The sequence below is a fragment of the Aphelocoma coerulescens genome, chromosome 5 (assembly GCF_041296385.1).
Source record: "Aphelocoma coerulescens isolate FSJ_1873_10779 chromosome 5, UR_Acoe_1.0, whole genome shotgun sequence".
NCBI classification, from domain to species: domain Eukaryota; kingdom Metazoa; phylum Chordata; class Aves; order Passeriformes; family Corvidae; genus Aphelocoma; species Aphelocoma coerulescens.
Genome location: NC_091019.1, coordinates 15,794,545 through 15,807,285, shown reverse-complemented (window position 1 = coordinate 15,807,285; position 12,741 = coordinate 15,794,545). Strand labels below are relative to the sequence as shown.

The 12,741-nt window shown below is 40.5% G+C and overlaps 1 protein-coding gene across 13 annotated transcripts in view; it reads left to right on the top strand.

Annotated features, from left to right (window-relative positions):
- TUB (TUB bipartite transcription factor) overlaps positions 1–1,772 on the top strand; it is a 110,066-nt gene extending 108,294 nt beyond the window's left edge. For all 13 annotated transcript variants that reach the window (XM_069016813.1, XM_069016812.1, XM_069016817.1 and 10 more), the window contains 2 exons: positions 25–196; positions 610–1,772. In XM_069016813.1, the coding sequence (XP_068872914.1) occupies positions 25–196; positions 610–743 (306 nt within the window). In that variant the 3' untranslated portion in view covers positions 744–1,772. The remainder of the gene's footprint in view (positions 1–24; positions 197–609) is intronic.
- Positions 1,773–12,741: the final 10,969 nt, after the last annotated feature.

Sequence of the window (12,741 nt, the reverse complement as noted above, 5' to 3'; positions counted from 1 at the left end):
AGTGTGTATCTGTGGTGTGTGCAGGAACACGAGACGCTTCTTGCAAGGTGGCAGAACAAAAATACAGAGAGTGTCATTGAGCTGCACAACAAAACACCAGTCTGGAATGATGACACCCAGTCCTATGTTCTGAATTTCCACGGTCGAGTCACACAGGCCTCGGTGAAGAACTTCCAGATTATCCATGATAATGATCGTAAGTAGAGCTCTCTGTCTGTAAGGTGTAGGAACAGCACTGCGTGCACAGCAGGGGAGGGATCTTCCCTGGCAGTTGTCACCTGAGCAGGTTTAATTGAGATCTGTATAAGAGCCTTCAACATTCTATACAGAAGCCATCTTCTCTCTGTGCTTGCAAAAAGTACTTTTTACATGCGTCCTTTTTTTTGACAGTAACAAGTCTTGCAACCCTTTATCACTCAAGCTATCCTTGCTTCTCGCCCTGCTATCAGCACGCCCACCTGCATGAATAAGTGCTGTGAAGTGTGATGAGTGAGCATGTTTGGTTGGTATTCTGTTGATCTGGGACAGAGGGTAGTGCTGGATGAAGATTATTTAGTGAGGCCTGCAAACAGCAGTAATGCTTTTTGCCGTGTCTGACCTCTCTTGCAGCTGACTATATCGTGATGCAGTTTGGCCGCGTGGCTGAGGACGTGTTCACCATGGACTACAACTACCCAATGTGTGCACTACAAGCCTTTGCCATTGCCCTTTCCAGTTTTGACAGCAAGCTGGCTTGTGAGTAAAGGGGCGTGGGTGAGCATCCTCTCGAAGGAAGCAGTTTGCCATATGATCCCCAATTCCTGCTGGTGTCGCTTATGGTCCATACTAAAAAGGTCAGGGAAAAATGCAGTTGTGGAGGACCACTCTGCTGCTGAAGAGAAAGTAAAAGGAATCTTCTAAAAATTCAGGACATTCAGGAAATTATATTTTCCTTTCTTTTTCCTGTCATATTTTTCTGGAAGTGACATCAAGTTTTTGTAAATAGGAGTTGTCTCTCATGTCCCTGGCTATGTTATGGATGTGTGCCATGATGTACTGTACCGTGGCTCCAGTAGCACCATGACAGTGGTGTCTTTTTTTAAAATCCAGAAAGGGCGTGAGCGCTCCAAAAGTTTCTTTTTACATTTAAGAATCATTCCGAGGCTGCAATCATACCTCAAGGTTGCATTCCTGCATCAACTAATCAGAGCTTCACATCATCCAGCATAAGAGAAAGATGAGGAAAAAAGATGCACTTTTTTTTTTTTTTTTTTTTTTTTTTTTTTTTTTTTGATTGTGCAAGGATCTCATGTAGTATAAAGCCAAGTTTGAAGGTTGAAAACCTCTACTGGACTGAACTTGATGCATTGTAGTACATGTACATGTAGTAGGGCATGATGAATTTTAATTGCAGTAGGAGGAAATGGAGAAGTAGAAAGCACAAAATAATGTTGCACAAGTCACTTGAATTCTAAGCTGTCATTATGTTTTAACACCTACATGCTTTTTAATTTGTTTCAAGTGGAAATGTATTTGCAGTACAGAAAGGGAAAAGGAAAACATCTAGATGCCAAGAAAGCATAGCTTATGTTGAATTTGGCATTTCATGGGCTGGGAATTTATATCCTTGTATTGCTGTGGTAATTCAAACACATATTTTGTATGAAGTGATATAAACAGTTGGATAAAGGCATTCTGCAGAGAATCTTATTATTTTGAACAGGCTGTGTAAAGCTGAGGAAGGTAAATGGAAATATTTTATTAAATTTGTCTGGCCTTTTGAGCTTTTACAATTTGTCGATTGCATTTTTTGAACTTTGGGCAACAACCACTTTTCATATTTATTTCCCATTGTAAGAATGCTTGAAATCGATTGAAACTCTGTATGTTGTTCTCTGATGTAAACGTGCCAGCTACTGAGCTAAATCCTTCTAGGCAAATCTAGTGTATGCTGCATACAAATGAGACACTGGCAGGACACAGAATAGCTAAAAATAGTGCAGATTTTGTGTTTCCTTTTTTCTGATTTATCTGGAATATATAAACAAATACCATTTCAAAACAAAACACAAGCAAAGAACAAGCCGTTATTATCTTCTCTCCTGAACATCTCAAAAGCCAGGAGCTGCAACTCAAAAGCACACTGTAAAACACCTTTAAAAATAATGGTCTTGCTGCCATTGTTGTGTACCATGTTGTCCAAAATGGCACACAGAGTAATAGAATTTATATGTTCACCAGAAGGGTGTTGAAATGTGAGTGAGGTAGTAGCTGTGTTTTATACTGCTGTGTGTATTCAGGCCCTCCTTTTTAGTCCTTATAAGCTCTTGCACTGCACAACCAGAGATTATGCAATGCAAAAATGAGATCAAGTCTGATTGTCTCATAGCTGACAGACCCTTTTTGACTGTAGGGGACAGGCCATAAAGCTCTCCTTAAGGTTGTGCCATTTGGACTGTATCATTTCAACTAACAAAAGAAATATGCTCTCTTCACCTTTGCCTTCAGCTCTCCTTCCCAGTATACAGACAAAGAAATTTCAGATAAGAGGTGAAAATAAATAATTGCCAGCATTTTTTCTAATCTTTTAAACAATCTATGGGAAGAAAGTCTTCTGGCTTTAAACAGTGCTTTCTTGATATACTCAGCTTGTCAAATATTATCTTTAATTAACAGAAAGCTCTGTCTTCCCCCCCCCCCCCCCCCCCCCCAGTCTTTTTGCAAGAATCCTTTCCATGCAATGGTATAAAATGGAAAAACAGCTTTTGTTTGAGAGAAATGAGGATCAGTTCCCTCAATGAATGATCAAAATGCTGAGTCATGAGCTGCAGGGCCATACTTTGGCTTTGCCACATGAGTGCTTTGTTTTTCTCTGTAGCTGGTGGTTTCCCACAATTTCACATCCCCATCTGTCATCTCACTTTGGATTTAACACAGAAGGCCCTTAGGCGTTCGCTTACCTCACGTCAGCCTTTAAAAACCAGCTCCAGTGACCACCAGAGTTTTTTGTTGGGACTACTGCAAAACCAGTCAGGGATTCCCATTGCTGGTATTCAGGTGTGATGTGGATTTCAAGAACTCTGCAGCATGGGAATGGTTGGATCTGCATGGCTTGAATTCTGTGCCTTGCCAGTCACACGCTCACTTTAGAGCCTGAGAAAGCGGCACTCGACACAGTTTTCTGCTCTGTCTGTGCACAGCACTGTGTCAAAGGAACCAAGTGTCTCGTGGTGCAAATACACAATCTGCTGGCTTTGGTGGTGGAGTTGGGTTAGGAAGGGCTATTTTTAACCCAGATTATAACAATGGTCTGACTCAGATCATGACCACCCCTCAGGGAATTGGCATGAAAGGAAACTCATGTGCAGTGAACTCCTGCACAAGGGTGAGAATGAGGGGCTGGGGGAAGGCTGCGAGTTCAGCTTCTTGGGACAGTTTTGCTGCCAGCACATTGTGTAACTTCACTCTCACTGCATGTTCTTCCCAGCCACTGTTTTTTTTAACCTGTAACCATGCCAGGAGGAAAGTGGTGACTCAAATTCCCATCATCTTAACAGAATCATACAGGGCCATCAGCCAATGAGCAGCTGAGGGGAAAAACTCCCCACAATAAATTGAGGTCACTAGAGGGGGATGTTAACCTGGGACTAAGGAATGGGGAACTCTCATTAAATCTGGTTCAGTTAGAATAGGATTTGTTCCTAATGGTCTGTGCCAAAACCCTAACTCCTCACTATAGTTGAGCCAGGTACTGTGTTTGATTCACTTGGCCTTCACCTTCTGCTGTGGAAGCAGTTTCAAAGATTAGTTTCGAATCTATATAATTTCTGATGGATAATTTTTGCTGGATATTTTCTGGTGAAGGTCATGTGCAAGGTGATACCACAAGTTTTCCAGCACATCTCTAAATTTTATTCTCCTGACTTGGTAAAGTCAAACCAGGTTCTGTCTCAGCATACAGTCTAAATGAAATTGCATTTTCCTCACAAATTTACATTTTCTTCCACACCAGTAATAAAATCTTGGTACCAGTAGGTATTTTCAGAGACATGTGCACGCTAAAGTAACCAAGGAGTAGTTAATGGTACACTCCTCTTAGTAACTTCTGCTGGGCCTGCATTCAGTGTGCAACAGGGCATAACCTTGTTTACCCAATGTGACAAAGAACAGAATGGCCCTGAGCTGTGTATTTCCTTCACACAGTCTTAGTGAGTGTTTGGATACAGTAGATTTAGTGTTATTTAAAATCCCAATATTGATGATTCTTTGCATCTGCTGTTGATTTTGGCAGAGTTGTAAACAAATTCCTTGCCTGAATTGCTTATGGGCAAATACTGCATGCTTTAATGAGAGTTCTTAATCTAACTTGTCACTCTGTTTACATCAAACAGTTTCTTCCTGGCCCTTTATCTAATTTTCTTCATCTCTGATGTTCTGTTCCTTCTCATTCTCTTCACAATTCCTTTATCTGCTCTTCAAGGATGTACAACTCAGAAGTGTTTGACAATACTGCTCAGTGATCTCTCCACAGATGAATAATGCCTTTGGTGCACATTCAGTGATGCTCCTACAATAGAAGCCTTATCAGAGGGGTGAATTTGGCCCTTTGGCTTTTCAGTAGAGTAAATTAACACATTAAAAGGTAGCAGATAAAAAAACTTGCCTAAAATGTAATCAGAATTTTTCTCAGTAAACATTCCGTTTCCAAACCATTGGTTGCAAATCAATGAGCAGAGCTGTCCACAAGCCTGGAGGCAGGCTGTTAGATTCCCTTTGTAGTGCTGCCTTATTTTTCCTTATTTTGTTTTTTCCTAAAGGTTGAAAGTGATTTTGTGAGCTGAAGTGTGTTGGTGGCCTAAAACAGTTTATATTTTAGAAGCTAGGCATCACTCTGCTCCTTTTGTAGGATAATATATGGCACATAAAATAGTTATGTCATAGGCTCTTGTTATAAATTCTGCTGTTAAGAAATCAGTGAGAATGGTTTTGTAATAATTACTGGGCAAATCTCTTGCTATTCAAGTTGCCTTACAATAGTGCTGGAGTTCCCAGCTGGCTGTCCTCATGAGGCCCTAGCCCTGAAGGAGCTGGAGTGAAAAGGGCTCTGTAATGAAAACTGGTGGCTGCACAATTGAAAAATATCATTGTGGAGTCAAATGACACCACAGTTGTATCGGTCATGGTGAACCAATGCCATCAATTCAAACTTTCTGAGGTTTTGCTCCCTTGTGATGAACAAAGGAGGGCCTTTAAACAAGCAGAGACACCAGTGAGGTCTCTAAAAGTATTGGGCACTAGACCTACTTTTCTGCTATAAAAATCTTACCCTACCCTAATGGGTGATGCCCATTAAAAAATCAGAAAATCAATCCTGTCCTTACTATGGAAAACCATTCCTAGTTCTTGTATCATAGCTTTTTACAAATTTTATTATCAATTAATTTGTGATCTCACATAAGACTAAAACAAGGATGGGGAAACAAGAGTTTTTGCCCTGAAGGGATGATGAATCTAGACCAGTATCAGAATATTTTGTCTTTGTTTATTGTACTAGGACAGGACAGGGGGTTGCCTGGTGTTCTGGGCAGAGAAAGTTTCTCCTAATGTGTTGCAGGTGCCAGAGGGAAGATTTTGGGTTTGATCCTGTGGCAGTCTAACTCTTTGCCCCATACTACCTCATTGCTCTCCTAAAACATAAGTTGTGAGACTTTTCCTGGTTTTACAGAAGCCTGTGCTCACCAATCAGATATCTTTGCTTGGCAATTAAGGACAGCACAGCAGTCACCTTTATTAGAATTATGGGCTGATGACTCAGATTTCTCAAAAGGCCTCATTTGGATTACTAGAATAAAGTAGTTTTATACCTATAAATCTTGCAGTAGAGTTAATCTAACTGTAGGTGCAGGCTTCTCTTGTACGTGCTACTTAATGAAATCAGGTTCCTGTCATTCCTCATGTACAAAAAGTACCTTCCAGGGTTCTGCTCTGTAAGTGCTCGAAATTAATTGTGTAGATATTTTTCATTTCCTTTTGTTGCTCGCCAAGGAACTAAGAAAAGAATTTGCACAACTATCTCAATGCTTTGGTGTTTTGCTATGAACTGTAGCTCAGTAGCTGATACTCACAAATGCCTGTATATTGGATGAAAATGCATTAAAACTTATTTTGTATGTTGTATTTTATTTAGCTGCCTATACATTTTCGATTCCCCTTTTTCAGTAAGGGTATGTTTATCTATACCTTCACTGAGAAGACTTGAATTAACTGGCTTTCCAGAAACTCTTTAATGGAACCACTGCTCTGGTTTGCTAAATGGCTCTAGGAAGAGGACACTGTTCAGAAAAATGATGCTTACATTTTTGAGAAAAAACCTTTCCTCCTCACATCATAATTGGATTATACAATAACACTGGAAGCTTATCATGGTTTTGTTTCAGTCTGTGATGGCAGTTTGAAAATTACTCTGACAAAAGCTTGTTAAGCACCTGAAGTGTAACAAAGTCCTACTTGAGAGTCAGAACCTCACAGGTACCCTGAATACTCATGATCTATTCTGTGCTCGGGCACAGGCAAAAAAAGTCCCAAAGAGTCAAAATCTGTGTTAAAATCAACACAGGCCTCTAGGCCGATTCAGCATAGGCCTGGGGATCAGGTCACCTGGGCTTTAATCCCAGCTGAGTGTCTGACTTTGTGCAGATCTTTGTGCCTCTGTTGCAATGAATTGAACGGAACTCCTGGTTTTTGGCCTGGCTGTGTCCATCTCTGTTCTGCTGAGAGGACTGCCAGCAGTGCTTTGAGGCTGGTGGATGACAGGTGGTGCTGCCGTGCTCAGAACCCAATTTAATGCTCCCCAAACCAACCAAAAGATGAAGTTTTCTGCCACCTCTGTAGAAACCATGTCACTAACCAGTCCCTTAGGATAAAATCTTGATGCTGTTGAATTCTATGGAAATCTTGTCAATGATTTCACTGAGGCTTCAATTTTTTTACCTTGTGCTATTTTTGGTTACTAAAAGTGCAGAAAAACTAGCAAGGACAAACCATCTGATACGCTTTTCCTTCTGACAGTGATGTGTTGTTGGTTGTGTTTTACTTTGCAGCCTCAGTTGTTTTAAAACTATTATTCCTGAACACGTTGCAGAGGTTCAGTTAATGCAACCACCTATTTATGCTTTTATGTAGCAAACTGAGACACCTGGCAATTGTGCTGCAAATTGCCTTTTTGTATTTTTTTGTTGTTTTTTTCTTTCCCTTGGATGTGACTCAGTTGTTCAAAACTCATTACTGCCCACTTTGTCACGCACATCTGATTTTAAAAACAGTGAGCCTCATGATTTATGACTACCTTTATACTGAGCTGGGATGTTTACAGTGTTTCTCACATTTCACCCGGTATCTGTGGCTCCTTACTGAGGCTGTCCCAGTTGGCACAATGCCATTAGAAGTGTCAGTAATTTATGAAGTGAACTCTCTAAAAGTAACAGAAGGTAATTTATAAACATTTTTATAAATTTTAACATTAAAATCTAGCTAAGTTTAATGCTTACAGTTTGGATGAAATTGCAAGGAGATTATTTGTTCAAAATTTTCTTTCCTTAAGCTTGGTTTGAAGCTTGAGCTCGCATTTAGGAGATTTTAGTAAGCTTTAGTAAGCTTCTGATCCTGCAGCTCCATGCAGGCTGCCAGACTGTGACTGCAGCAATCTGTCAGTGTGATGAGGACACACCAAGTGAGGAGAATTCCAAAGTCCTGGCAAGAGTGCACTTCCTAATTCTCTTAGGCACTCTTGAACATCACGTAAGAAATTGTGTACCTTTCCTATGTTGACTTACCAAGTAACAGCAGGAATATTTTCACTCTCCTTGAATTTTAATTTAAGGCCTACTATCTAGGTAAGTGTAATCTTGGCATTTAGTCTTGATGTGCTGGAAAATTACATCCTGAGATCCCTTATTTTGCCAGTGCAGAAAATCTCACCAGTACACAAAACCAGAGTGTGCTGGCTGGGCTCTGGGCAGTGCTCATGGAATCAGTAGAGCTGGAAAAGACTTCCAAGATCACCAAGTCCAGCCTCTAAAGTTCAGTGTTCAAACAAGTTTATGAGCCCTGGCACCTCGTAGCAGGAGGTCTTCATCCAGTCTGGGCTAGCAGAAGATAACCCAATTATTACCATCCTGCTCTCTTCCCTAGGGAAAATGTCCCGTCCTTCTAGAATTAGAACTGTGTTGATCCTGATGTGTCTTTAAACATTACAGCATTTTTTAGCTATTTTAAAAACGTTTTCAAAGGTGTGGTTTAAGCTCAAATAAAATGGTCTTTGAAGTAGTTAGAGGTATACCAAGCTGGCTTAGTTGAGAGGCAGCTGCTGTTTCCAGCAATTTCCTCAGTTGTCGTATGAGCAGAGCTTCACAGTCCTGCTGGAAAAACATAACATAGCTATTATATTTTATATATATATATATATATACTTTTATATATATATATATCAGCATATTATATAATAATAATAATAATGGGTTTTGCCTTATGATGCTGCTGGCTTGTGCACCACTACATTTCTTTCTGAAGGGCAGGACTTCCAGTGCTAAACACAAGTAGAGCAGTGTTTTCTAGTAAAGTCTCTGCCTCATTTCCTGCTGCCTTACACATGGAGATTTGGTATTTGATGCTAAAAATATAAGCTTTTCATCTAAGAAAAAAACGGGGTTTCTAGACAAAATCGCTGACACTTAGTGCTGTATGCCTGGATTGGTAGAAGGCTTTCTTTGCCAACCAGGAATGTTATTATTCCTTATTGTTCCAGCTGTTGCCATGGGTGAGCATGAGGAGACAGAGGGTCTCCATTTTGAATTCCATCCTGAAGACTAAACTGTTTCACTTTAGAATACTGGAAAACCAAACCATGTAACTACAGAGTTCCCATCAGGCTGTGGAGTTGCACTGAAATGGAGTTTCATGCAAGTTAATTCATGAGAAAGACCCCAAACAAACACGAGAATGCTGAGCAAGTGTCAGGAACTGAAAAGTTGCTCAGCAAAATATTTAAATCAAGCCCACTGAGTTTTCCTAAGTGAAAAGAACCAGTGAGGTTCTATTTCGTTCCTAACTGTATTTACTTGGGGATTCGATGTTTTATAATGTAGGCTGAAAAGACAGAAGTTCTGTGTACTGTTAATTCTAACTTCTGGTTTAAAGTAGGGCTGCAGCAGTGATGTGTACTCTTAAAGATTTGTAACAGTATCATCTCAAAAAGCTGATTGTGGGATATAGCTCTAACTGATGAATTCTCAAGAGTTACTGAATTCAGTGACACCATGACAAGGTTTTTTGTTGGTTTTCTTTTCTGTCCAAAAAACCTCCAAACTCCTGTTTTCAAAAGCACCAGTTATTCTTTCTTTTGGACTACATTGCACAAGTCCATGAGATTGAATTCCCATTTGGTATCACTTCAAATACTTTCTTGCAGGTGGTAGCTGCTTTTCAGCTTCTCGGTAATCTGTGTTACTGCAATTCCTTGTTTTGCATTAAGCTCCCTGATTTTTTTCCCCCCACCTCCTCTTCTTTCAAATATGTGCAGGTTTTTCTATATGGGGACACCCCAGAACACAAAGTCAGTGGAAGCTCTATAAATTCAGTATCTGTGAATTAAAGTGTGTTAAATCCCTGTGTATATGTTCTCATTTCGAAGTAGGGTGGCCTTCAATTCTGATTGCATAATCCTCCACCTGGGTATTTATCAAGTTGGGCAGTTCAAGGTTGTTGGGGAATTTTAAAGTGCTGAACAGGTTTCTGAGCAAGACCCTGGTGAACATATGTAAAGGGTTTCACCCCTCTGCACTCTCAGGGTGGCACTTAGGAAGTGTGCCACGTTTCTTGGCTTCTTGAACTGTACATCAAAGCTCAGCACCTGCACAGTAGAGCCCACGCTTCCCAAGTCCTGTTTTCCTACTGCAGTAGTTTTCAGCAGTCTCTGATTTATTGCCACCTGTATGATGAATTTAAGCTTCCTAACAACAGTGTGCTTTGTACTTGGGATTTTGTGGCTGCCAGGATGCTTTACTAGTGTAGCACAGCTTGACTCTAGGAGTGGGAAAGGATGCCAATAGAGCTGGATTTATTTTACAGGGCCCATTAGAGGGTATGCTTGTTTCTCAGAAAATAATCTTCCTTTCTCTTTTTCTTCTTCATTTCTATCTGCCTGGATCTGGAGGATGAGAGCCCCTCTTAGCATTCATGCAAGCAGCCACCATGTCAGAAAAGCACACACAGCGGGTTTGTCATGGAGCAGTGCAGCTCTCACATGCTCGCTGTCACCCTGCTCTGTCACAGTGCGTGTTTGTCCCCGTGTGCTGTCCCCTACCTTGTGTGTCTGTCACCAGTCAGAGGACACGGCTGCAGAGACATGCATGGAAGCTTAGCACAGAAAATGCTGAACCGAAGCCATTAAATTACAGCTCTCCCAATCCTGAAGAAAGAGCTCCTCCTGAAGGCAAAAACTGGGACCTGAGGCTCTTTAAGTTCCTTGAACTTTCCTTGTGCTCGCATTGCATTTAAGAAGATAACACCTTTTTGTTATACTTGCACTATTTTGAGCCCTGAGCCCAGAAAAAGGCAGCACAGAATCCAAGGAGTGCAGTTGCAGAGAAGCAACCCAAAGTGCGAACAAGCTCCGTTTGCAGATGTGGAGGAAGTCCAGCAGCAGGCCTGGCAGGGGGATGTGCTGGGAATGGCAGGAGGGTGATTTCCTGCCAGAGAATGGGCACACTGCTTGGCACTGCTTACAGGGAGCCATGGATTTCAGTGTGCAGTGATAGACTGATGATCACTGATTGTGTTGTGTTATATCGGTAAGAACTCTGCCCACACCATTTGTTTCTCACCTAAACTGCTCCACTTCTGCACAGATTTCTCCATTATGTCGTTTTCACCCATTTATTTCCACGTCAGGCCTAATCCCAAGCCTGTGGTGTAACAAATGTCTATCGTCTGTTGTGTCTCCGTTATGCCCCGCTTGTGTGTCCCTGCCAGAGTCCAAATGTCTTCTTGTCTGTCTTTGTTTAAATGTGGGCTTAGCTGGATTGCAAAAAATGGGCATTGCTGGCATGAACACTTCAGAAAACTGGATTTGGAAGGGAGGCCAAAGTCTGCTCTTACACACATCCCAAGAAGACTTGCTGACACTCGAAGGGGGATCTAGAGTATCTGTTGATGAAAAAGGTTCACCTTTTCCATTAAATGTGCTGCCAAATTCAGTGATATCATTACTGCAACTCCACAGGGCATTTAGAAAAGCAAAACCTTGCCCATGATTTAAGGGATGAAATAGGGGATAGCTGAACCTGCACAAGAACTAGCAAATCATACAGGGAGTTTCCCTAAGAAACAAGGTCTGCAAGAAACAAACCTCTTAGAGTGGCTTACTGAAAAACGCATATGAAAAACACAAATATTGGAGCTTTAATAATTTTTAGTATCTTAAAAGTGTAAACATCTTTTCTGGTGATTGAAACTAAGTTTATTTCAAATTAGAACCCTGTGCTCAGTGACAGGAAAATCAGGTCCTTTGACAGTTGTATGCAAAGCCTAAAGGGGACATACATATATGCCCAGCAGGATTCTCAGTATTAAGGGTGGGGTGGGTTTAATTTATGACTTTCCCAACATTTTCCAGGTTTAGATGTGCAAGCATTTGTGCACACACAGATACAAATATTGATAGAGTCTTTAAAAAACTCCATTGGTGATATCTTCTTTCCCCTCTGTTCACAGTGACAGCATAAACCACGATATTAATTTGCCTTGGTGTTAATTATTGCAAAATATCTCTGAAAGAGTCAGTTACTTGAAACCTCTTCTAAAATAATTCTGAACAAGTGATTTTTTTTTTCTGTTGAAAAGATTAAGAAAAGTTGTTCTCTCTCATGCTTTCTATGTAAGTGTCTGTACCTAGTACAGAGAGCCATCTGCTTTTCTTTTGAGCTGCCTTTTCAGTGGGATTGATCCATGCAGTAAGCCAATCTCTACCCCACAATTGCAAGACCAGGGCTTTTGTTTCTCCTTTTTGAACAATTTCTTATACTCCAGAGCAGGGAAACAAAACAAAAAATATCTGTGGAGGATGTTTTGTAATTTGTTGCACTTCTAGAAGTATCTCACAAAGTAAATACTCTTGAGGTGGTTCATTTCTGAGAGTTCCAAGTGGACACTGAGCTGATTTTGTGCTTTCCCACACTGTCTTCATCAAGCTAACGACAGCCTGAAAGATCCAGTGTTTGGGAGCAGCTGTAGAAATAAATACCCATTTTAGAATATGGTGAGACTGTATCTGCCTGTAAAGAAAAATAACCTTTGTTTCTGACTTGTTTACTTAAGCTTCAAGAAGTAGAAAATGTGCTACATTAATGTTTCTGTCCCTAGAAAATGAAAAAGCAGATTAATTAGATTCTTTTTATTCCCACAGTAAACATTTTCTGATTCATCTCTTTGCCTTTCTTAAATAAACCGATGTTATACAGTAGAATTTGGATATGTTATGGTCTATATTTTCTTTCTATTATATGGGGTTTAAAAAATGGAATATACCAAAATTGACAAAAAATGACCTAATCATGAGAACTGACATTTAACCTGACATGTTTTTTCACCATAGCTGTAACATGTCAGGCTTGTTTGCACACAAGACTGTCGTGGCCTGTTTCGAGTAGTCAGGCATCTCCTTTTTGTTCAGACCTTTAGAGAGTTTTAGATAAACCTGCAGGAATG